Raw genomic sequence first — 27,057 nt, 5'->3', positions numbered from 1 at the left:
CATTTAGCGACATATATACGTCGTGGCCTGTTTCTTTGGAATTGCGCGGTTCTCAAAAGGCCAAACATACATGAACGTAAATGCAGCTATTTATGTTTCTCTCACACAGAGATAAACTGGTGACAGAAACTCTCCCACTAAATCGAAGGCAGCATTAGGTGGTTTTAATTCTCAGGGTCTTCCACGACACACGTGAAGTCTGGTAATGTGAGTGAAATTAAGGCCAATGAGGCCCGTCCAAACCGATGTGCAACAATACTTCTTACTGACCTTGGATGGAAATGAAATGGATGATGAGCCATGAATTTTTAAAAACTGCTTTGCAGTGTGTAAAAATGTGGCTGTTTCAGTTTCGCTGGGTGTAACATCACATAAATGTTGAGATTTATTTTGTAATTATAGCTTGTTACTGCTAGTAACTGTGTAGTAACAACAAGAAACTATGATTACTATTTAACTTTCAGCCTTAATGTATTAAAAACAAATCCATGGTAATCAGTGTTCCTTCACATAGTCTTTTGCTGTGTGCAGGAACACTGCAGTTAATATATGCTTAACGCCTTTCCCCCTCCTTTAATTTAAAGATTAATGTGTACAAATACATGTAATAAGCAAAGCCACTGAAGTGGATTATCACTTGATGGAGTGGCTGCAAATCTTGACAGCTCGACCAGAGTTGGTATATCTGATATAACCTCATCAGATAAACAGACAGTGTCACACATCTCCATTAACAGTCTTCTGGGGAAAGTACCCTTTAATACAGCTCTGCACTTGTGTAGCTGATGAGTTTGAATGAGCTCAAACTCAATGAGCATTTATTTTCTCTCTAATTTATTTGCTGTTGCATTTCATTTCCAGGCCAATTCACCCTCATAATCAGATGGCAATTAGTGAAGCATGAATCACACAGAGCAGCTCAGCTTATCTCAGCCCCCTTTCATGACACCTGCACGCTCACAACAACACGGTTTTGGAGAAGCATTCTTTTATTCCAAATAAAATCTTATTTAGTTCATTTTAAACAGCATTTCTAATTCCATCAGAACTCTGCAAAATGTAATAAAACTTGTTTCGTTGCATCATGTTTTAAAGAGGACTTCAAATATTTTTTTTTTCTCGCCTGCAGGGCTCTTTACAGCATTGCAGTTTTCTGATACATGATTACATATCAACACGTGGGCCAACTCCTTCCAACAACAACTTTGGTTTTTGGTAAGAGAAAAAAAAAATCTCACTATGAACATTTAAGAATCTTTAATTCACACTAGTAATAAAATTGCATTACATTTCATAAAATAAATGTTCCAGTTTATATATACAGAGAAAACAGACTGTACATACCCTCTAGTGAACCATTTCTTAAAGAAAAAGAAAACAAACCTGAAACAAATTTCACAAAACATACAAGCAATACAGTGCTCAGCTAAGCAGGCACAACTGTACATCAAAATTTGTAACTGCTCAGTGTTGAGGGGGGGATGTGGGAGGGGCAAAAAGTTTAACATTTACAATAGAGTCCTTAGGGACTGATAAAGGGGTCTTAAAAAGTATTGCAGGCAAGCAGACAGACGCTTGTCTTTTTTCCAAGTGCAGCGGAACATCCATCTCGTGTGTAACGTGTGGAGCCGGCTGTTGCTGCCGTCGGGGTCCAACTATTGGACCTGTGTCTCAAAGCTCCCATTCAGCTGACCTTCCTCATAGTCCATTTGACACAAAATCATGTTGTTTTTTAGGAAAAACTTGTCCCCGACGCAAAACCTGTTGGCACACAAAAACAAAAGGCGAAAAAAAAAAAAACATTGTCAAAAACAAAACGAAAACAAAAAGATGATTAATGCTGGCATCACGACAAAGTGGTGTGTGTTTGTTGACTGGTTGACTCTGCTCTGGCAGTGAAAACGCTGCGTTTAGGATCAGCAGGTACTGATGATTCTGTTTGATCGCACCCATTTGGCTCGAGACATTTTACCTCATGCGCCGAGACCGCGGCTCGCCAGATTCAGAGTCTGTTTTGATGGCCATCGTAAAATGTGTGGTTTCAAATAAAAGTAGATTAAAACCCTAAACAGTTTCGAATCAAACAGACACAGGCGCTGGCACCCAATGAAAAGCAGGTCAGCTCTCCTTGGCCTGGCAAAAGCGGCGGTGGCGCCGCAAGAGTTTCCAAGGAAACTCTGCCACGGGGTTAGCTTTTCACACACCAGTTTAGTTCCGGTGCTCGAAAACATTTTTCCTCCAAAGTCTCACAGTCAGTTGGAGAGGGAAAAATAACTCATAGCAGCCTGCCCCACTGATGTTCTTCTGTGTGCTGCTGTTTGTTTGTGTGACACAGTGGACACAGCTCCATAATGTGACTGAAGGGGAGTGAAGATAAGAATACAGCTGAAAATGGCTTGGCTTTAGTAATGTGCCAGGCTGGTAACACAGTAAATAAAGCTGGTAACGGTCACAGCCGTGGCAATACTGTGCCAGATGAGACCTGGCTTTGTGTCTGCCAGCTGAGAAAAGAGACTGCAGTCATAATTCCCTTACAGCAGGTGTTCACTATGGTAACTGAATCTGGTCTGCAGAAGGTTAATGGGCTTGTGCTGTGTGGAGGAACAGGGTCACAGCACCCCTGACAAGCATGCAAAGGACGTTCTGCTTTCAGAGAGGTGCCATTACTGACAGTATATTAATGGGAAAAAGCAATATTTGGCTATGTCATATTCTGTGTACATCATACCATACAGTAGGCTTTGTGCTTGCTCCAATTCTATAATAGTTCCTATCCCTTAGGAAAACGCCATTTCACACCTGTGTCTATTCTCTTTTGTGCAACAGCACAAATCTGGAGGACGTCTTTTTTTTTTTTTTTTTGTGGCTCCTTTGCCTCCTCGGACAAATGAGAACAAAAGCTAATTTTACATCCCATTGGCTTAAAAGATTTACAGATCTAGCCACAAACAAGGACAAAGTGCTGGCAGCGTGACATAATAGAAAATAATTAGCAGGGCATTACAAATGCAATGCAACCTTGATTCTTGCAACACAAGCCAACCACAATTTACTCCCCCCACCACCAATTATAAACTGTGGTCTGCAATAATGGAATGAAATATAAAATTTCTTTTCCACCTGAGATTATTTTTTAAGAGCCTCGAATATTTAAGCCACTGGCCATTTTAACGCCCTATTTTTGTGTGTGTGTGTGTGTGTGTGTGTGTGTGTGTGTGTGTGTGTGTGTGTGTGTGTGTGTGTGTTTTTCTTAAATATGCAATGTTGTTGTGCAGTTATGACCCCCATTCTTACCTCTGGTTACAAAGCTGACAGGCAAAACAGTCCAAATGGTAAACATTATCTCTGGCTCTCATCACCATTTCAAAGGCTGGGATCAGTTTACTGCAGGCTGCACAGTTCCCCGTTGTACCAAAGAGCCTGAAAGACAGAGCGCACAGACAGAGATTAACCCACCTTCTCTTTACCTAGATGCAGTAAAGAGAGCAAACAAACACGTAGCAAAATGACAGCAAGAAATGTAAAAGAAAGAAGTTCAATAAAAACAGGGGCTTTCACAGGAAAAAGGGAGTGAAAATCGAATTGAAGGCAAAAATCTTTCTTGGCATCCAGTTGGTATATTTGTTAATGAGAGTTACAAACATAGATCTTAATTCTTGGCTAATGATCTAATTATAATGATCACATGGTTTTAATCTCCTTCTTCAAAGAATTTCCCTCTCGCACACTGCAAAAGCAACGAAAACAGGTCTGAGGCAAACCATTTGAACTGCTGAAAGTTTTCTTCTTTCAAAACAAAACTACCTAATGAGTCTGTCTTCAACCAAATCCAGCTGGATTTTTTTTGCACATGAGGCTACACTCTATAATGTAGTCATAAGTTCAAAAAGATTTCTGTTACAAGGATTCAGGCTCAAACCCTCGCTCTCTCGCTTTTCTCCGTCTTCCTCTTTCATTCAGAGAAGAACCTGAGACAGTGATGGTAGATGCAACCTTGAGGAGTTAACTAAATGTTTTACAGTGAACAGACTCACTGCTCAAACCTCACTGCGGCTTGTTTGGGCTTATTAGATAGGAGCCAAATGATAAAGGTCACAAACACAGCAAGGAGGCACTGGTGTAGATCTCCTCAAAGCCAAAAAAAAAAAAAAAAAAAAGGAACCTCAAATGCTTTCCCCAGTCAGATTTACATTTTCATTTTCCAAGCGCCTGCCCCTATGTTTAATTTGGAGATTCTGAAGCACAGATAGATTTATATATTCTGCAGCAGGAAAAGGACCGCTTCACAGCTTTGCAAGAGGGGATAAGGCAACAGCAGATTGTCATTCCAACAGTATGTTAAACACTTTTCCCCCCCAAACTTGTAGAGCTCAGACAGAGGAGTCCCCATGTTGATATTCTGCCTCGTTTATGCGAGTCCCATTCAGTTGCTTTCACCTTGTTAAAGAAAATGTCTATCCAGCAGCTCTGCTTCTAATTAGGGGCCACTGCCCCAGAGGAGCAGGAAAGACAGAAACAGAGGGAGAAAGGTTGTTATGTTCCATGAGAGGGATTCACAGGGTGTTAAACTGAAACATTGTTACAACTGGTTACTGTTTCAGTAACAAAAAGGAAAAAAAAATACTGAATGTTCTCATACAGTAGACATCTGCCACCCACGGGGTGCTCTGTAACTCAAAGAATGTTTTTCCCCCCCCTCTTTAGAGAGACACAAAGACTTATCCAAACAGCTTTAAAAAATTGCAATCTCACACATTCAGTATTGATCTGAAAACAGAACAAATACCAGTGCTACAGAACCTGACCTTGTTATCACACTATTCCAGCATTCATATTACAAGACATGAGTGAGTTTGTGTGGACAAAGCACAAGTATTGGCAACCGTGAACTGTTGAGTTTCCAGCTTATAAATGAACCCCTTTTCTCTCTCTCTCTTTTTTTTTTTTTAACCTGGATGGAAAAAAAGAGAAAACTCCAGAGCACCCAGAGTCATCATGACATTCAGAGACTCTTCCATGTAGTGAGCAGGTCATAGTGATGTCCTTTCTCTCCCTCAGGGAACCTAAGCTATAAAAGAGCCTAGAGAACCCTTGGTCATTTACAGCAATTGACATGCACACACCTATAGCAGCCAGAAGGATTATTCTAACCCATCTCCATTACACCCTGCTGGGCTGCAGACATGGTGCTCAGTTGATACATACAGGTTGTGAAAACGCCTGGTGGGGAAGCCCAGCTTGCTCCTGACACCAAGTTCCGCCTTCAGTCAGAGCAGCGTGTCACATCTGTGGCTACTTTTTACTTTGCGGCTACATCTATACTCTCCACAAACCAGTAATTCAAATAGTGTGGGTATAACCTCTTTTCCACTCTATTATGAGGGTTATTTGAGCTCGTCGTTGGATACGAAACATTTACAACATAAAGCCTGCAGAACCTGGTAAACACCCACGTCTTTCAAACTCCACAGTGAGAAAGTATTCTGCTAATGGCACCAAAAAGGGGTTAGAGGCCTTCAGTATGGAAGGACGGTAACGGCTCTCATAACCGGTCTGTCTTAAGCGTCTTAATAGTCTTTCGTGCTAACCTGATTTCCTTATCAGCTTTGTGATTTGAAATCGCAGGCAGATATTTGGCACAGAGAAGTTGGAGTGCAAAAAAGTGCTCTCGGTAATCGCTGTGTCCCACTCATACTGTTCTTCAGCCAACAGCTGATGTGTCTGGGTTATAATGTGGCATCAACATATGGCTTAATTGAGCCCCTTGTGCTAAAAGGAGATTACAGGCTGAGTGAACTGTTCAGCACACATTATACTCTTTTCTTCCTGCTCCTATGAAACTAAAAGGCAGTCAGAGAGAAACACCACTGTAGCAGAGCATCCTAAGTAATGAGTTTCATACTAAAATGCAATGTTAGCCAACAGATCCCAACATATTAGCACAAAAATGAAGACGCAAGCTATTCAGAGTCACCTTTAACTTGTACTTAAGTATAGATTGTGTGTGATCAAGGACTCTGCAATTATACACAACACGTGTACTACAACATATATAAAACTGCATTAATTTTAACCGTCATTTTTTATAAACTTGACATGCTTCACCGCACCCAAACAGTGCATTCCACGAACATAAGCTGTAAATGGGTTTTGTTCATTAATTCATTTCATTTAAAGTAGATTTTCTTTTTGTTTGAATAGACTATTTTTGGAGGAATTCGAATGCATTGTTCTGACACATGTCCCGTATTGTAGGAGTGCAGTGGCTCATGCACTTCAATTTCCCTGGCCATTTGGATTAAATAAATCAATATTCTCTGAAGAAAAGTGTAAAAAAAAAAAAAAAAAAGAAAGAAAAAAAAAAATCAACATCAACACCATTTTTTCAGCATTTATGACTGGCAAATTTCTCCAGCTTGTAATGCACCAAGGCCTGTGTGCTTTGCTGATCAATCATCGGTATTGTAGCAGGGTTTGTAGCAAGAAGCCCTCTTTTAAAATTGAACAATTCTGTGGTTCATATAAATGGATTAAAGGGTTAGAAGTGCTGATTTGGATTGCTCACCACAGCCTGTGACGCATTCTCATATGGATTTCTAAATGGCATAATGCAGTATAAGTAAAAGCAAGCTGGATGTGCTTATTAGATGAGTGTTGTGTTTTTGCAAACTTAAAAATGTTTTTACTGGCAGTAGCGGCAGAACTCAAACTGAAGTGGTAATGCTTTTAGGTATAAATACAAGTTACGTTTTGATAAAGATGTGCTAGCATCCTGCTAAATTTGCTATTGTCGATGTTTTGCAGTTATTACTGTTAAGTCTTAATCTTTGTGGAAAAGATCAACAATGAACATTAACCTTAGCTCTTAAATAAACTGGCCGAATCTTATCGTAACCACCTCGTAGTACCGCATCAACCAAGTAGAGCACTTAGCTTTCAGACTGATGGCTTGCTTTTGTTTCTTAAGTAGAATAGGAGGCAGAGCCTTCAGCTTACAGTTAGGTCTGGGTCAGGTGACCCTAAATCCTCCCTTAATTATGCTGCAATAGGCCGAGGCTGATATGGGCTTCCCATAATGCACTGAGTTTCTTCTTCACTCACTGTGCACTTGTACACACAGTGTGTTTTTTGCCCCGTCTTTTGTCCCAACCGGTCGCAGCAGATGGTCGCCCCTCCCTGAGCCTGGTTCTGCTGGACGTTTCTTCCTGTTAAAAAGGAGCTTTTCCTTTCCACTTTCGGGGGTTGTTTGACTGATGAGGTTTTCTTTGTATTATTGTAGGGTCTTTACCTTACAACAAAAAGTGCCTTGAGGAGACTGTTGTTGTGCTTGTCACACTTGCATCAAGTGGTGGCTTGTGTGTGCTACTCTAACACAGCTGGAGTTCACAGGTCATTGGAGAAGTTGGTGATCAATGCAAATTCGTATAATGGCCTTGCCACCCCATAGTTTTGCAATATGGGGTGGCAAGGTAAGAAAATGTTAACGACATTGTTGTACCACTGTTGTCGTTCCATATTCTACGACATGTCTTCAACGCACACTGTGATGTTTTTAATGTGTTTTTTTGCAGACTGAGATTAAACATTTTATAATTAAATATTTCAGACTGCTAAATCTAAGGGTGGCAATGCCGGGGGTGTGAGAATGTTACTATAATGGCCATGAAAGAAAGACTCTCTATGCCAAACGTACATTTTTACTTTAGACACTGATCACCAGTCTTGGTAAGTATTAGGATCAAGACAGCTTAAAAAACCTTAATATATCTGCAGTATAATATGCAGCAAACTGTATTATCAATAAAGTAATTTTGTGGTTCATCTAATGACCATAATTGACACCTTTCAGATACACAGTGATGAGTGACACCTTAAATTGCATCTGTAGACGAATAGATATGTGTGTCTCTGCTTAACAATGCTGAAATTACTCTTATCTCACCATCTCAAGATTATAGGCTTTGTTTGGATCACTTGCCGTCATTATTATGGCTTAGGTCTAATTATATGCATGCTGACTTTGGGTTTTTAAACAATTTAGTTGCATTTTAGGTTCTTAACTTTATAGAATTTGTATACTTGCCTTATCCCTGCTTTCTACCATCTTCAGTGCAGGGGAATGAAGCCTATTCTCGACTCCTTAAAAGAGCTCCTATTTAGTAGCTAAAAATGTAACTTTGTGTGCTGGTGTGGGATGTTGCGAGCAAAGTTGGACGGCAGGAACATAAAAGAGCTCTCCTTCCTCTGTTATTGAGTTATTACAATGGGTCTTTAGAGAAAAGAGGGCCTTCTTTAGTTCTTTCAACTCGCTGCTTTGCTAACTTCAAACCCTTAAAGCTCCTACAGTGCATCATCTGCCTCTCTGAATTGCTTCTCTCAGATTGGGCTGTGGCTCTTGAAGTTTTCTACCTGTTCTCTGAGCTCTTTGAGACTTCCCTGCCTGCATAGGGTTTGTCAGATTTCATAAAAGGGAAAACTGTTAATGCATGCGTCGCGTGTTCTGACCTTCCTCAACAGTTGTGTCTTTTTTGAAAGTGTAAACCTCTGTACAGATCTATCTCGCCTGAAAAAGAAGAGCGACTGTTTCACTTCCTCAAGGAGTAAGAAGAAGACTGATCTGAAAAACAGTCACATCCATGTGGAGCCATCCTCTATCACATTGCTATTCAGCTGGTTTTAGGATAACTTATAATGTCCATTATCTTGAAAACGTTTTCCTCTTACAGTTAATTACACCACATTTTGATAAGTGGCTTACTATTATGTCCACTCTAATATATGAAACAGAATATTGAATTATTTCTAGCTTCATGTCCTGATGATCGTATCATCACTATATATACGAGGGGTTAAAGGTTTTACGACTTCACCAAAAGACTGACAATAAAGAAAATGCTTAATAAAGCTGCTATTCTTACAAGGAAGTCGCTTACAAAAAGAAAGATGCAGGGAACTGACATCAGGTGGATTAAAACTAAACTTTTTGATGGTGCATGGTTTTGAAGGGCACGGGAGGACACTGGCTGAGGTGTGCATTTTGTGTGTTTGTGTGTGTGTGTGTGCGCGCGCTGGAGTGTAATATTCAGTAAAGTGTGGGTGCATTCAATAAGTTGCTAATGCCACTGAAGGACAATCACAGATGGAGCTCCTATAATAATTAATGTGAGCATGGCAGGGTTCCAAACCCTGGGAAATAACCAAAGTGTGTTTGATCCACTGCTTGTATTTAATGAAGTGCGGGAGGCTAATTCAGTGTACAGATTTAACTTCATTACTGCAGGTGAGCAGAGCCTTCGTCTTACTACAGAGAAAAGAAGGAATGAAAAGGAAACCGGCGCTGCATGGAGACTGCATCACCTACTTTCAAATACTCTGGTCTCTCAAACTGCCTCTTTCCTATATACGCAAGGCAAGGGTTTTAATTTGTTCCATAATAGAATTCATCTCGAGCATCTCAGCCATTAAGTGTTCTGCATTTGTCGCAGGCTGAAGAGCAGGCGAGTGGGATGGATTTCATTAGACAATCTGGGGCAGCAGAGGAGCACAGGAAGCTCTCTACAGCTCCGTCCTTTTTATTCTTATTTTAGTATTCCTAACTCTTGATTCCATATGTCATTCTCTTCATTTCATCCCTTCTGTGAACTCTACATCTTAGTGGCCTAATGTGCGAGAAAGCTTTTCCTTCTCCCTTTACAGTGCCAGTAGGCACTTATGGCTTCAGGGTTGAGGTTGCTGTCCTTTCAGCTGATGTATTTTACCAAGTGAAACTCTGAGCTTCATCATTTTTGCCTTCTCTCGGTCATTTGCCCATTTATTATTACCTCATCTGCACCATCTGCCCCTTTTGGGGGAAACATCAGGTCTTAGTCAACCTCTCACTGTATTTTAAAAGCATTAACTGTGGGTGGGGACTGATGGATGGTAATGGCCTATCTCAACGTAACATCCCTAAGCACCTCGCAAGTGGGCTGTAGGCTTCTTCCAGGTCGAAGGAAGAGCTGAAATAAAAGTGAAATGTCATTAAAAGGCATCAGTGAGGTAGAGGAAAGCCAGGTTGATTAAAGCTCTCTGTGCTGAATTTTAGTGGCTATTTAAGTGATGCTGCTCTTTTTTAATTTACCATCTTAAATTGGAATAAACTAATCAAAACTTAAATGGGTAGCAGTAAGAGATAAAAGTGAACACGCTGTGAGACAAGGAGGCAGAAGGAAAATGGAGAAAGGGGAAGGGGGGAGGACGGTGCAGGGCAGGGTGTTTCGGGAGGAGGGGCCTAAGGCACCGGCATCTTTAAGTCGGCCCCAGGGGGATTCCCCCTCAAATAAATGGTAGGGAATGTGACCTAACGCCCAGGAAATGGTCATGTTTAATTTAACAAGCAGATGGCAGGGGTATCAGAAAGAAGGGGTGGGGGGGGCAGCACTAGTGAAGCAACAAGCCTGCCTGGAGGTTTCTCACAGCCTACAGTGCTGATACAACCAAAAACATGTCGTCATGACAGAACTCTAGTTCATTGTTCATGTAAAGAAGAAATATATATATGGTTGTGTGTCCACGTGGTTTATCGTAGATGTTGGAACTGTGATTTGTGTTTGTGGACAAATTTTTTTTAAATAAAAAAAGAGGAAGAAGGAAAAATGGTGTTCCAAAAATTGCCCGTATTTTTCTCCTTATGCAAAACAAATTAGCCTTCACCTATATACATTCTGTAAAAGAATAAGGCGTTAACCTTATCTGATGGAAATTGATTTTAAAAGTGTTCGCGACTCATACTGACAAAGCACAACAAACCCTACCGGGAGGGTTATATGCGAAACTGAAAAGAGAGGAGGGAACAAAAAAACAACAACTCTGCGATCCTTTTAAGTAACACAATTTTTGGAACGACATCGCTTTTGTGCTTGTTGTGAGGGGAGAAAGGTGATTGTGTGTCTTTCTTGCCTCAGGTAGTCCCTGCGACAGAGGATGAGGTTGGCTTTCGTATAGAGGGTGGAGCCCACCTCCCCCAGGCGGCAGTCGCAGCAGGCACATTTGAGACAGTCCTCATGCCAGTATTTGTCCAGGGCCTTGAGCAGGTAGCGGTCTTTAATCTTGCGATTGCAGCCAGCACACCCCTTCTGTTTCCCTTTGGGCTGGACGGAGAGCATCGGCACACCTGTAGTGATAAGGAGACAAACAGCCACGCGTGATTTACGGCCGGGGAACACGAGTGACTTTTCATGTTCTCTTTTTGATAAGCTGGCTGCTTCTCGAGGCGTCTAAGCCTGGCCTCGCACACGGCCACAGCACACTGCCTACCTGCTTCATATGCATTAAAGAAAACATTCTTCCATGTAGATAGGCACACAGGTCACATTGGACAACAAAGCCTCGACTTACTTGTTCCACTAAGAACATGCTGTAATACAAAAGTTACATGATCACTGGCAGCAGGCTTCAGAGGACGGAGCACGTCTCAGGTAGTTCTCAGAGTTATTTTGCTTACCGAGGTATTTACAACAAGCTGCGTAGTATGTTAGTGACCTATCATTTCATCAAAGCCCATTTCACTCAACTGTCCACAGCTGTAAAAGCTCCTTGTGGGCTTTGTTTGGTATAGATTAACATTAACCTTTTAAAAAGCCTCTGACCACAAAAACGTTGCTACCAGACCCCAGTGAGATATGTTATGGCCTAAGTGCCTTTTAGCACACGCGGGGACACACACACAGACACGGACTCATATACACACGTGTGTGCGCACACAAATTGCCAACACACACAGTGCTCCCTGCTCAGAGCATTACAGCCTTTCCTCCTTTTACACTTATCTGTACTCATGTGTCTGCAATGAGCGAGCCTAAGTTACCAAACTCGCAAATTGCCCTGCTGTCACGCAGGTCCCCTTTAAGTGCGCCTTTTAGCCTCCTAAAGGACAAATAAAGTCCATTTAATAACTGCACTAAACACTAATAGTCTATGTGTGGTTGACATTTGTGTTTGGACTAAAAGCCCCCCTCAGGCCACTGCTGGTACAGAGGCAGGGGTGTGCAGCTCCCCTCTGTAGCACTAACAGGTCTGCCACAGCTGAAAGCACAAGACAACAGCTCTTAAGACACTCTCTCACACACTGAGCTATTGATCCATCTAAAAGAACACACAGTGGACGCCACTTGCCACTCTACTTTCAAAACACATTTCTCTCCCTCTCTCTCTCTCTCTCTCTCTCTCGAAAAAAAGACTGGACAGTCTGCAACATGGGGGGTCAGGCCAACATTTTGTATGTGTGGGCATCTGTAAAGGGCCCCATTTTAAAGACGGGTTATACAGTTTTATATGAAATGTCACTGTTGCACTTTAAAGTTGTGCATGCGGTCCAAACACACACACACACACACACACACACACACACACACGCAGGCGTTTCTCAGGAATGAAAGTATGCAAACATGTGACATATTGTGTAGTTGTGTTATGTTACGTGTGAATAAGGTCATCCTGTAGTTGGATCCGTTTTAACTTCTGCAGTTTACTGAGCGATACACACAACTTCAGCTGGTAACAAGGGACTGCTTCGCTCCGCGCTGTTTTTCTCAGCTCAATCTGTCAAGTTCGCTCTCCTTCACAGAAATCTTACACCGCTTTTCAGCAGAACTTCTTTGGAACAGAAAATCATTATCATTCTCCCTGCCTTTTTTCTCCTTCTTTCACATGCTCTCACACGCAAGCAAGTGGACCCACAAAGTACCTCATTGGATCCAGATTTGCGCTGCAATTTTTTAAGGGCCATCCGCACATCAATAATGCTATGACTGTAATACAAATAGCACCCCCCCCCCCCCCCCCCCCCCCACCCTTTCTTTTTTTTAAGGAGGTGAAGGGAATTGCAGGGCTTGTTAGTCAAATTTATGACTTTGGTTTATATGTCAGTAAGTGCTGTGGTGGTGTTGAGCCGTCTTATTTCTTTATCAGAAGTAGAAAGGAGAGGCTAATTGGTCCAGTGCTGGTGATGTGAGCCATCAATTAGTGTTCTGCCTGCCCTCCAGCTCCCTCGTCTCCCTCCTTCCCAAAACAGACCCCTTGAAGCTGCCGCATTAGGATCACAAACCCTGCTATAAATACCAATGTTCAGTGTAAATGAAGCTAAAAAGCTTCAAATTCAAGCCACACTGGATAAGGGCGGACTCTTCTACCTGTATTTCATGGCTTGTTAGGGGAGCTCTCTGCAGGTATGCCAACAGTGCTCGCCTGACAGGCTTCTACAGAACTAAAAACAGTCTTAATGAGGAGAGAGAAAATGCCTGTGTGTGTGTGTGTGTTTCAGAGGTTGTGCAAAGAAAAATATAGAAGTTGCTGCATTTCCCTCAGGGATTTCAAAAATCTTTAATTTGCCTTTTATGACACCTAATTAGTTATTCTACTCAAAATCTTTGCTTTAAATAAGAGAACTAATTATACAAAAAGGTCGTTCCTCCACCTCCGGAGGGCTACTCGTAATTGGTCGAGACCACCACCACTCGCAACACTTCCCTTAAACATATCGCGTGTGTTTTACATCACATTTGAAAAGGCCAAAGCTTAACCCATCATGGAGTTACTGTGTGCTGCTCAACACTTTTTTTTTTTTTTTAAATAAAACGCTTCTCGGCATCATTAAGGTGACAACACAGACTGTTTCTTCATGTCACTGAGGTTTCTCTGTTTCTTTATGCAGATGTCCCGGTCCTTAGGCCTAACTAAGAAAGACACCTCAGCAGAGGAGCACCAAATGTCTGCCAAGAAACCAATATGCCTCTTCCTTGCAGCAACACTGGGGAGGGGGAAAGAAAAAAAACCCCCAAAAACACAAGTTTGATGTCTTCTACCAAAGCAGCCTCTGGAAAACTGCTTTAATAGTAGTGTAGCAAGCAGTAGCTAAAACCTACTAAACAAAGAGCGGTGACAGAAAAAAAATGATTGTGTAAAGTAAATGTCTTTTCAATTCCCCTAATGCCATGAGACATTTTCTTGCACCTGTCACCACTCCCGGCGCTCTGTGAAACGGTGGAGTAGAACAGACCCTCCAAAGCTTGCCACCTCCCAGAAAGAAAAGCTGCATTATGAAAGGAAGCAGCAGACTAGGAGGCAGCCTCCACTTAATCCAATCCATTTAACAGATACAAGTGCCACTGACCTTCCAGTGTCATTTGATGTTACCAAAAGCATGCCTCTCCACATCACGATTCATTCTCCAACAAGGGATGCATTTTACCCCTCAAAGTGGAGAGACAGCACTTGGCCTGCCAAATATCCTTCCTGAGGAGAAATTTAATTTGCCATTAGCACTGTGTGAAAATGCCTGTCATCTCCCTCTTTTTCCTCCCCTTTAAAGATTGTATCTTTCAGGAATATGTACAGTTAGTTTTACTCAAGCCAAGCAGTCTGTCAAAGCATGTATTTCCCATTATAGATAGCATCCGATTTCTGTTACCCCATTTACACTTCCATCTGTAGAGCTATCAACAAAATCACATCAGTCCACTAACCTTTCTGATATATTTAAGGTTTTAAAAGAAAACACGCTGGATGGAGCACTCAAGGAAATACAGGGGAGGAAAATGGAAAAATACAATTATCACACAGACATGGGAAAACCTGTAAAAAAAAACAACCCAAAAAAACCCCTACAATTTGCCCCAAACTCCCTTTCCCCTCCCCATCATTACCATTAAAGTGTTGGTTGCTATTTTAAAACAAGTGAGCAGGTGCTTGAATGGTATTCCGCATACACTAATTTATACGAATCCCGGAGCCACCATCAGCTCTGCTGTGTCATTTCATGCAGACTAAAAGGAAGACTGGTTAGTCTTGTATCAGCTTCTGTGGGCGTAAAGGTGTGGGAATGATAATATTAGTCTGAATAATCACCTGCTAAAATCAGCACTGTTTCTTCTTATATTAAATTTACAATGAAAGAAAAAGAAAACTTGACAGTAAATGTTTATTCACTAAAGAACTAAACTGATTTCATATCAGAAATAGCTTTAAAACAATATAATTTTAATGTTGATTAGCCAGTTGTCTCATTTGATAGGGAAACGAACTCACAAATTCACCCCTTCATTAGTCAACTGCTGTACATGCACACACACCCACACCCACACACTCCCAGTGGAACAGCTGCTCTCACAGGCACTCAACCTTTAATGGCAGAAAGGACAGTTACATCTGCTTCTCTGTTTGTTAAATGTCTTTTGATCAATTAAAAGCTCTGACGCCATGGTGCGATGCAGACTTTGCTGGTTCACGGGGAGGTAAAGGATCTTGATGAGACTCGCTCAGCCTTCCTGACACATGGGGAGGGAGGTGGTCTTTCAAGGAAGTGGAAGCTGGCCCTGGGTGGGCCTCTTCTTGGGGGCCCCTATAATTCCAACTCCCAGCTGCACTAAATAAGAACGCGTTAGCCACCGGCGTGGTGAATACACAGAGCGCGATGCTCGGGGAAATTAGATACTGTATTAGCAAATGATTGCATTTATCTGGAACAAGCGCATGTGTCATTATCCCCACCACCACCACCCTCTCCTTTATTCAAACCACTCCTGCACAAGACATCGGGCCGGATATTAACAGAGTCTTTAAACTGCTGCATGAAGTTACAAACGATGCTGAGCTCAAATAACTCGAAAAAGTGAAGAATAGTAGAAAAAAATCCAAACTTACTGTGCTGATTTTGGTCTAGTTCTTTATCCAAGTGTTTTGTGCTTCAGCCATGTTGTGGCCTTGGCATTGGAAAATAAAATTTGTCCCTGGGCCAAGGTGTCTGCCACTGAGGTTAATAGGCATCTCATGCAGATGTCTTGCTATTGTGCGCATAAATCAGCCCCTTTTCATTCAGCTTCCATCATTGCTGTAATTGAGTCCGTAGACGTGTTTTTATATCTCTGAGACAAAATACAAGACATCTGGTAATAATATCAGCTGGAATAGACATGTCAGTCGAAAGCAGAGTGATGAGCGCATTCTGAATGATAAACAAAATAAAGAACCCTGAATCATGTGCCTATCGTTAGCTGGCACATATGCAAGGAGCAAAAGAAGAGATATGCATGAACACGTGCATATGCTCTCTCGAATTAGGCCCAAGTCAATATTACATTTCATACTGGCTGTGTTTTTTTGTTTTTCCCCCCTCTCATAATTTGCTCTAAGAGCCTACTATGTTACCGTGCGGCATGCTACTTTTCCAGATGGTTGTGTATGAATGCTAGGGTCTGTGAGGTGATTTCTGGGACTGTATGCATGCTATGATTATGACATAATTAACACCCACAGTAAGTGGGAGAGAGCAGACAGGGCTGGTGCAGTTGAGGACGGGACTGTTCATTAACAAGATGCACTCTCTCAAACTTTGCAGCTTGCTGTGGCTAATAAGCCCCGCTGAAACGGAGCCCAGCCGTCCCTTGCATTGACCCTGGCACTGCCCAGGATAAGGGAGGGTTTTGTCTCCTGGAATAATTGCTCTTTTCACATGTTACAAGTGTCCTGACCCCCACGGTCGGCAGCCACTTTCCCTACCATAATTACTCCTGATCCGCTCCAAATGAGTCAGGCACATTAGGGCTGCAATAACACTGGCCCAGCTTCAAGCGCGGCATGGGGAGTCTCAGCAGAGCAGCCTGGAACAGGGCTGCCTTTTCTCCCAGCCTACGGTCATTTCCATCACGTCAGAGGTGCATTTCTTACACTTGAAGTCAGCACGAAGGCCCTAGGCCCTTTTTCTAAAGGCTTACAGAAGGTATTGTTAGCTCCTGGTGCTCACTACTCACTGTGGTTTGGCTGCACACTCCATCCCAATTAACGGAAAACTTCATTAGGGTGCTTTTTTTCCACACTTTTCAGCCCCCTATTATTTTTAATTTATTCACATGGGGTTAATTAAAAGAAATGTATCACAGAGATATGCAACAGCTTTCTAATTAAATTCATTGCTGCTTTTTTTTTTTTTCAAGACATGAAACTGGCAGAGTTTCCAAATTATTACAGAAGGCGACTTGTTCCAACACTTGGTTGCTCAGTAGTAGGTTGAGATTAGAGCTCTGCAAGGTAAGCTGTCAACAGCAGAAAGAGAGTGAGGGGGAAAGAATGAGGAAAAAGAAAATGAGTGTGGGGGATTAAGATGAATGAGGAGGAGGAGAAGAGACGCAAAAAACAGCCATGGTTTGATCGTGCAGTTTTACTCCAAATAAACCCCAAGAGAGGTCTTAAAGAAGGAAGACTGTCAGTGTTGACAGATCAAGGAGACCATTTGATATTTCATCCAGCCAATCACATGTGGGCTCACTATTGAGCTTTGTCTGCCGTTGGTCTAAGGTGTTTAGTTCTTGAAACCTGCCATTTTGCAGCTTTTCATTTAAGTGCAAGTTGTCAATAATCGAGAAGGTGAATGCATCTTCATCTCAGTTGAGTACAGTAGGCACAAGATCAACTGACATTTCCCCCAGAGTCTCCATTTGAGATTGAATAAAGTTTTTTAAAAAAAATCTATATATTGTCAAACTAGATACTTTTAAACCTTTATAGAAGAGGCAATCTTATCTGCCACTTTCTGATTCCTGTCAAGAAAAAAAGAAAGAAAGAAATCAAACCATTAGACCCGTCACAACCACTTTCCGCCATCCGGAACAGAATGCACAAACACTTTTCAGTCCACATTAAAAATGCATTTGGAGATGGAAAAATGGAGCCCTCTAAAGTTTGTGTCACTCATGAGGTCAGGAAGTGATGTACGAAATCCTTCCCACTCCCCAGCAATTACTGCACACTTATTATTTCAAAGGATATGCCAGGAGACAGGTGTGCCATTCAGGGTCCTCGGTGTGTTGAAAATGGAAGGGAAGACGGAACACCATACTGTGGTGCACTATGTGAGGTTCTTTAATCTTGAATAATGCAAATTCCCCACAGGGGGCAGTTATTTGGCAGCACAGGCCTCTAATGTCATTCAAGCACCTACTCCCACACCTGATGGGGTAAATAATGAGGGAGGTTGGGTGCACAATTAGAGAAAGAGGTCTTCATGAAGAAGCTGTCTCGCAAAGTCAGGCCTGTCCCAAAACTCTCAAAAGGGAAACGCCATAGAGGATATTTGATGTTTCATTATGAAAATGGTCTTAATGAATACGTTTGAATACTATTTTATTACCCCGTAATATAAAAAAGCTATGCCATTCCCTCTAGGAGTAATTCCTGTTGCTGGCTAAAATCAAATGGCTGGTCAAATGAAATGTAATAAAATGAAATGAAAGGTAATGTGATTGAAACGGGGGCCAAAAGTGTCTGAGGAACAGGTTTAACTTTAACTTCATTGGGAAAACACACACACACACACACACACACACACACACACACACACACACACACACACACAAATGGCATTATTTGATCAGAAGCTGTATTTGCAAATACTCAGATAGTCAATATCAAAAGCCTAATCTAACTCTAAGGGGCAACAAAAAGGCTGTCTTAATCACGGGCTTTAATTAGCTATTTAAGATTTTATTACCTAAAGGTCAACCAATGAGGGGTTAGCTCTCAGCAAGTTGGCTCTTATTTAAGTGAAGGCACCCAGGCTCTTCTATTTACCAACAAGATAATTGCAAGATCTTAATAAAGTGTGACGGCTCCACCCTCCTTTCTTTTGGATTCCTCTATTTCATGCTATAAATCAGCTTTTAATTTTGATGTTTTGGGCATAAATAAAAAAGAAACGCAAGCATCAGTTTAAGTATTTCAATACGTGTCATTTTAAGCTGTGTAAAACATTAGAACAAAAAGGTTTATGGCAAATTTATGACAAAATTAAGTTGCCCTAAAAGAATCAAACTAATTTTTCAGAAACATTGAATCTGCTTAAATCTGTTTTCAGAAGTTGAGAGTGGAGTGAAGTTAGTCTGAAAGTTTAAAAGCCCCGCTAGCAGCCCCTAGAGGCTGCGCTGCTCCTTACACTTACAGGAACAAAGTCTCTTTCACTGACCAGTGAACACTTACACCCTAAGAAACAAATCCGCACAGGCAGGGCCAGAGACAGATGAAAATGTACAACAATCAGGGTTTCTGCAAATGGAAATATGACAACGGCAAAAACTATAGAAGCGCGCATGCGATGAAAGGCAGCATAGGCTAATAACGCATTGTTGATTTCCAAGCACCTATTGGCCAATTTTGATGACTTTTAGTGAGGGCAGTGGCAAAGGTTTATCTCATCTGAGATCCGGTTTCCTGAATTTGTATGACTGGATTTGTGCTCATAGATACTGCGATGAAGGATTGAAAGATCAAAACAAACGGAGAGATTTCGCAGGTCTTTCCTCCCCACTGCTGTCAGACTCCATAATAAAGACTTTAACTGATCAAGCACACACATCCATACATATGCAATAATACTAAGTGCAATAATCCTTTCTGTCATCGTTGTATTTTTACTCAGTTGTATATAGTATTTGTATTTGTATTCTATTTTTATCTTATTGTATATTTATTTTATTTTATTCTACTGTATATAGTATTTTATTTTATTCTATTCTGTACAGTTGTGTACTGTATTTATTCTTATTGTATTCTAATTTTTGCCTCATAACTTTTGCACTGTCCACTTCCTGCTGTGACAAAACAAATTTCCCACGTGTGGGACTAATAAAGGTTATCTTATCTTATCTTATCTTAAACAAAAAAAAAACATATACGCAATTAGGATTTCTTTGTTAGCTTTGCACAAAGCATTAATAGCTATGAAAGTAAAAAGGAGGAGTAAGTAGTAATCAATATGTCATACTGATATAGTCAGTAGATTCTTTAAAATCTCCGAATAGGGTTTTGCGATTAAAAAAAAAAACACATGTATGCATACTTTTAAAAAATGTGCATCAAGGGATTAAATCAGGAGGGTTTAAATAAAATGTAGGTTAGTTTGATTTGTGACACAAGAAGGCGTTAAGAGGCTGATGGGATTCGAGAGTCGGGTCAAACATGATTCAGGACGCACCATCGTAATCAAACAAACATAAACATCCATTTATATTTCAGGTATTTCAGGTTTAAAATCTTTCCAAATGTCATTTAACCCCCCCCCCCCCCCCCCCCCATTGTAGCAAAGCTGCTGAAGAACGATAGTTGGTGGCTTTGTAGTTTTGACATCTGCTCATCTCAAGAACTTTGTTGCATGTCATTCGTCTCTCCCATGTTTCTTGTCTTCCTTTTCTAAGCCTATGATGACAGAATAGAGGAGAAATGATTGTTTTTCTCTCAGCGAGCAAAGAGTGAGCTTTAGTGAGTGCGGAACGACACACAAGCAGCAGCCGTGAGCATGCAACCGGTAAACAGGTGAATAAATAACTTCATGTTAAAAAACAAAACAACAGCAGGAAAAAAATAACTGATGAGATGTTGCAGGAAGTGTGTACATCCTCCCCCCCCCCCTTGCCACGTAAACATGAGCGCAGTCAATAACTGCTGGAGGGAGTCGGCTTCACGGTGACAGGTAGCAGTGAGACTTGCTTTCAACAGGTTCAAACAGATGAAGCAGTATCGTATATACAGTGTATGCGCATGTATTGTGTTAGTTATTCAATCAGTGCTGACACCAGTAAAGCGGCTCATCTAATATTTTTAGATGTATTCTTCTGCATTTGCCTCTGAACTTGCACTAAGACACAAGGTTTCCCCCAGTGTCTGTGACTCATCTCAGCTTGTTAGAATATATGCAGATTTGGGAAAATGCTGCATTGGTCCTGCTCATTTTATACTGGCTGAATCTCACCAGTCTCGCAATATTCCTGCTGATGCTGAAAACATCGTTTTTGAAGTGAATAAAAACAAGCCAAAAACAAAAAAGGGGGTCAGACTTGGGACAACACAACAGGGATGGTCTGTTCTCTGTGATGCATGTGGTGGCAGCAGATCTTGTTGTGAGAATTTGTATGATAACATAGCTAGCATGTGGCCTCTGGCAATAATAAAAGGGATGCTCTTACAGCTCAAGAGTGCATAATTGAGTTTGTGTGCCACACTGATGAGTGCAGCAATTTACATCGGAGGCAGGTGGGCGCGCTCGCTAACACGCGTCTCTTAAGTCTCAGTTCAGTCTCTTTGAATTCCACTTAGATCATGGAAAGTGATACAAATCTCCCGCACTCGTAAAATATGAAACGATCAGGACTGATAGGGATCTAGAGGTTTTAGTGGTGACAGACGAAATTGTCTCTTGTGAGGCTTCTGCATTTGTAAGATCAGGCTCAGATTAGATGGAATTAAACACTCGCAGCTGAAAATTGTATTAATGCGATTTTGTGTGCATTTTTTTTTCTTCTGAGCTCAGCTAAAATGAATAAAGTGAAATGATTTACATGGACAGCCAAAACAGTGAGGGTGTAAGACTGTTGCTTGTCAGTGCAGGGTATATTGTGCTATTTACGCACATGTATTTTTTTTTGGTACCATTTTGTTACATATTTATAAAAAAATACATTTAAAAAAGCACTAGGTTACACTTTGTAAATGTTTCAAATACTCAACTGCCTCCTGACAAACTGTGTGTAAGAGGAGAAAAAGTTCAATACAGGCAACGCAGGTGCCTATAATAAAGCTTAATAAAAAAAAACGTACTGACTTAAGAAATATCAAACGCAGCAATGTGTTTGTAATATTGTTCAAGCCCTAGAGCACCAAAACCTGATGCAATTTCAATATTTGAAATGGGCAAGTTTAATTTTGAAGTAAGACCAAACCAATAAGCTGAGAAAATAGCAAATACGAGAGAGCAAATTGCATTCCTTTGTAAAAGTGAAAAGACTTAAGGAACATATAAAAGTAATCTCCAACTGGAAATTAGAAATCAACCCTCAGAAAGCAAATAACAGAAAAGAAATATTACTGTCCACTTTCTAAATCAATATAACATCGCTACAAGACAGTATTACCATGGTAACACTGGTAAAGAATGAAGCAATTCTTATTATTTCAAAATAAAAATCGGAGCCCGAAGCCCAAGTTTTATTACAGCAGCTGACAGAAAGATCGCCAGTCTGTATTCATCTGGAGCACTGCTTTTCAATCACATGCTTTATGAATGTACACATTTTTAGTGGACAGGTTGATAACAGGATCTTAAATTAACAAGCACAGGTAACTGGAAACTTGTAAGTAGCTGGAGGTTTTTTTTTTCTCCTGTTTTCTCCCCCCCGCCCTTTGGTTCAGGTCTGTAAAGAGTATACTGTAGTTATGGTAATGTTCAGCAGGAAGATGCCTTCAGCGTGGACCCACTTTCTTCTCCTGCAGTGTACGAAGAAAGAGAGAAAACGGCTGAGTTGCTTTTTCCACCCCTCTCAAATTATACGCAAATTGGAACCTCATATCGCAGAGTAAAATAAAATGTTGACAGTGAATATTTTGGTACATGTTGCTATTCATTGCCCACTATAACCTGCATATTAGGTCACTTCACAGAGCAGTGCCTGTGTTCCTACTGCAGTCGTCCTCTGTGCTCCCAGACTCAGGGCTCTGCCAGATAATATACATACAAGGATAATGACCTAATCATCTGAGAGTAAGAAGCTAAGTTTACACACAGTATCCACAGGTATCTGCATCCAACATGAAACCATTCAGGACGAGGATTTCAATGACAGCTGACAGGGGTGCGTCACAAATTTTTATTTTACATTTTCGACTCGAGACAAACTTGCGCAGTGGGAAGAGAACTGGTATCAGTCACAAAGGCTCGTTTCTGGTAATTGCTTTTGCAGCACAAATTGTTGCAGACTTTTCTAAGAGGAGTCAGAGTTCAAAAACGGTCTGCCAAACAAGCAGCATCATTACTTTGTTGCCAACTTGGATCGCTGGCTTTGAACACGAGAACAGACACACTGATGATCTGTTTTATAGCCCGCGCAAGGACTGAAATATGAACACTTAGGCGACTCGCACACGGGCATAGTAGTACATCAATCAAGGAAACAAAAAACAAATAAACTAACAAAAAAAAAAAAACAGCAACGCAGAGTAAGCACACATAAACACACGTGTGGCCACCCAGACCCACACCTCCACTGCCACATACGCGTGCATCTGTTTGCGCAGGCACTAAGTGGATACATTAGACGTGAAGGTTGAATTGACAAGCCTATAACTTTGGAGCCAATAAACGCTAAGAGGCATCATAGAGAAAGAGACCAGATCCGAGCCGCTCTGCTGACAACCTGGCCAAAATGCTGGAGCTGCTGGTTGGACCCAGCAAATAAAGGGTGAAGCTTTTAGGCAATGAGCAGCAGGTGATCTCAGCTTTTCTGCAAGTCCTAATGCTCCTAAAAGCCTCTCTCCCTGGTTCTGTAATTGGGCATCAGTAGTTAATGTAGTATTGACTGCATTACATGCTCCTGTGCATCCTTTCCCACTAATGCCATTTGCATCACCTTGTACATTTACCATATTGCTTAGCCAATAACTGTTAAAAGCAATCTGAATCATGAATCATATAGGGAACTTTTAGCAAGACAGACATCCAAAGGAGACAATTTACAGTTGAGTTAATTTGAGTACATTAGCAGCACAACATAGATTCAGCCAGACAGACCAATTTATGTCTCTACCGCAGTCCTTTTATTGGTTTTTGGATGTGTAAGTGAAAGGATGCTCCTCTAAGATGAATGAAAGATCCATTTTCAAACATAAATAATGGGTTACAGATGCATCCATTACTTTTGGAGGAGGAGGAGTCCTGCATAAACTGGAGTGTACAAGAGAAATATCCCGTACTTTGAGAAATAACATGCACACACACGCACACACGGGGAAAAAAAAGAAGTGTTTTATGGTCGTGGTGGCTGTCAGCGTGCATGCCAGCAGGTGGTCTGTATTGTCAGCAAATCGACCTCAAAATACTCTTAAAGAAGTGACAGAATAAAGACATGCAACACACACCTACTTGGTTTTTAGTTCATCTCAATCAGGTTGTGCAAATGTGTTCAGAGCATATGCACTAAACAGAGCCGAATGTGACGGATGCACTGCACACATCTCAACATCGGCTTAATCCAAAATGGGACGTCATTAGAGGCGAATTTGATTTAAATTAAAATTAATTAGATTGCCTCGCCCATTAACCTAAATACATTGAAATAGATAAGTAATGCAAGTAGGCCTATTTGGATGGAAAGTGAGCGAACGCTGCACAGGCGCTATCCATAATTTGCAATCAAGTTAAAAGCACTCTGCTGTCATCTCCCATCCCGTGGTGATGTCAAAGGCTGCCTCGCCAACTTCACAGACGCAAAAAGCACTTAGGAGGAGGAAAGAAAAGAGGAGCCACATGCACTGCAGTCTGTGTGGAGTATCATCAAACTGTGGCTCACACGAAGAAAGACAAAAAAGAAAACAAAAAAGAAAGGCAAAAAAAAAGCTACAAACAAATCCCGTTTATAATAAACTCTCCCTAACTGAACTGCAGTTTGGCATTTGTAGGGTTTTTTGTGGAAGAGCGCATCAACTTCGTGGTACAGAAAGCACATACGATATTGTTAGTTAACAAAAAAGGAGGGGAGGGGAAGAGAAAAAATCGCCCGGACCCCATCGTGACTGAATGGGGTTGAAAAAGCCAGCGTTAAGCGGAGGCTGCCGGTGCACAGGGTCCGGGGAAAAAACACTCAGTGTGTAAAATGTCACTAGTTTGCCGCGTTACTCCCTAGGTTATAGCATCCTACGGTGGTAGACGTTACTCACCCTCTTCCTTGTCCAACACCATCGTCCTGAGGAACGAGGAGTCCTTCCTCGGGCGATCCGTCCTCGGCTCCAGCAGGCTGCACCGCTCGGTGTGCTCACAGCTTCTCCTGGAAATGGCTTTGAAACGCGCGGTTGACTAGACTACGCCTCGATAAACCGAAACCCTGGAAAGATGAATTGCCGTCTGCGCGTTTTCTCCCTCCTATCAATAATAATTCACACACGGAATACGGCGATAAACACGACGAGAAACCCCTATCCGGACTGAAGTGCAGCGCAAACAAATAGCGATCAAACAGCGTCGGTTGCTCTTGATAAATTCCATGCGAATAGAATAAAAAAAGAAAAAAGAGGAGGGGGGCAAAAACAATGAAAAGCGATACAAATCTAGTGTCGCCTATCTGTAACTGTGCACACACGGTCGGATCAGACGCTCAGACTGAACGGCTGAGCTCTCCTCGCTTCTTAATATTCTCTCTTTCCCGTTCTCATTTGCTCCGAAACGGCAACTATATTCAAACAAATCCAATTGCAAATCTGACAACTGCTAAAAGCAAACTCGCGCCGCCTCTCTCCCAGTTTATGTGCCGCGCTCGCCTCTGCTGCTACTGAATAAATGCGCGCAGTTTCCAGAGACCCTCGGATTCCCCTGTTAATTAAATCAATTCATTATGCTCAGATCTGATTAGCAGCCCTTCCCCCCTCTTTGAATCAATTATTCAATACACAAACATAATTGCTTGTGCCAGAGGTGTCTAAGTATTAGCTTATTTAACTCCAAGGACACTAATTACCCCTAGGGCAAGGGAACTTTTCTCATTAATTCTGACAAAACACAAAAGCACAGCTAAGGGAAAGTGTGTGTATGTGTGTGTGTGTGTGCGTGTATGTTACTGGTCCGCCTGCCAGTCTGAATGTGCGCGATCGAGAGGGAGAAAGAAGGAGAGCGCGCATGCACCTAAGTTGGTATTGATGCACGTGCGCACGCACGCGGGTGCATGTTTCAGGGAGAATGAGAGAGAGGAAGAGAGACGTTGAAGGAGAGCAATAGTGCTTCACTGGTACAGTTTGAGTAAACATAAAACGCGCTCATTGTTTTTTGTTTTTTCCCCCTTCTCCCTACTTTTTTTTTCTTCTGCAGAATTTAATAGAAATAGCATCTAATTGTGGTCTGTTTAGCAGTTAATTAGTGTCCAGACACAGTTATCATACAGGCTGCAGATAAACAGTCGTTTCAAAAGACAGCACAACAGATGGGCTGCGTTTTTGATTAGTGGGTAGATAGAAGGTTCAGTTTCGAATCTGGTAATATAATTGTTGCCTGTTATTGCCAAGATGAAAGTGTTGCTGTTTCATGGTGGAGCCTTAAATAGCACCACTTTCACTTGCCCTGCGGAGACTGTTAACCAATTAAGGGTGAGATCCAACAAAGATTAGCCATTTAGGAGAGTAGAGTGGAGTATAGCTACAATAATGTAGGTTCGTCAGCAGCCAGCAGGCTGTCTGTGGTGTGAGCTTGCTCAGTCTGTCCTTGCCTTCTGTTACATTTTGCACACATATTACAGACCTCCTCCAGGCACATCATCATTAGCTCCCATATAAGCAAATTATTGTAATAAACAATAGCGATAATAATGCAATTTCTATTCAGAACTGTTTCGGAGCACATTTTAGTAACTTTGCCGTGGCGAAAGCTTATCTGTGAGATAAAACTTTGATGACGAAGCGCGAGCTAAACTGCACCGGTTTTGAGTTGATTATAGGTTCCGTTTTAACACTAGTTTACAGTGGATGAACTATGCATGTTTTATTATGCCGTAATTATCCTGCTCTGCAATTGAAATAAACATTTTATAGGCCGTTCTAATGTGATCATGCACTACAAATCTAAGGTATAAAGCTGACTGTACATGGCCCGTAGGGGTAATTTCAGTTTTCAGCGCAGCAGGCTGTGGTGAGATTGGGTTGGCCCTCAAATCAATGGGCTGATCCTTCTCTGTATAGCGTTCTGGCTGACACGCTTGACTTTTCATCTCCACGGTCACATAGATTGATGACTTATGACCGAGAATGTATGTTTGCTGACCTCTAGCAAAGTGAGTGACACATAATTAATCCAATCACACGGAAAACTGGGAAGGAAAGGGGAAGAATGGTTCAGTATCATCAGGGCTCCACTTCAGGAAGTGGAGTTTTGAATGTGAACACCATTATGTGGATTTCTGTGGATCTGACACAGTTGTTTCACTAGAGCCTGCTTGCTATGAAAAATATCTTGTAGATGAGAGGTGCCGTGTATCTTAAAGTCACCAGCTTGGTCATCATATT

At 41.6% G+C, this 27,057-nt stretch overlaps 1 protein-coding gene and 1 long non-coding RNA gene across 2 annotated transcripts in view; one reads left to right on the top strand and one right to left on the bottom strand.

Annotated features, from left to right (window-relative positions):
* The window catches only part of LOC143418364 (uncharacterized), a 140,484-nt gene that overhangs the window by 50,847 nt on the left and 62,580 nt on the right, over positions 1 to 27,057 (top strand). The window lies entirely within an intron of this gene.
* Positions 972 to 25,614, bottom strand: lmo1 (LIM domain only 1). The gene is made up of 4 exons (XM_004543181.3): positions 24,730 to 25,614; positions 10,939 to 11,152; positions 3,295 to 3,420; positions 972 to 1,761 (listed from the first exon to the last, which is right to left on the bottom strand). Exons 1-4 carry the CDS (start codon positions 24,749 to 24,751, stop codon positions 1,656 to 1,658), a joined length of 468 nt encoding a protein of 155 aa, XP_004543238.1. The 5' UTR covers positions 24,752 to 25,614; the 3' UTR covers positions 972 to 1,655.

This window comes from Maylandia zebra, linkage group LG1, assembly GCF_041146795.1.
Source record: "Maylandia zebra isolate NMK-2024a linkage group LG1, Mzebra_GT3a, whole genome shotgun sequence".
Classification (NCBI taxonomy): domain Eukaryota; kingdom Metazoa; phylum Chordata; class Actinopteri; order Cichliformes; family Cichlidae; genus Maylandia; species Maylandia zebra.
Note: the sequence above shows the minus strand (reverse complement) of the source record. Positions and strands in the feature narration are given on the sequence as shown.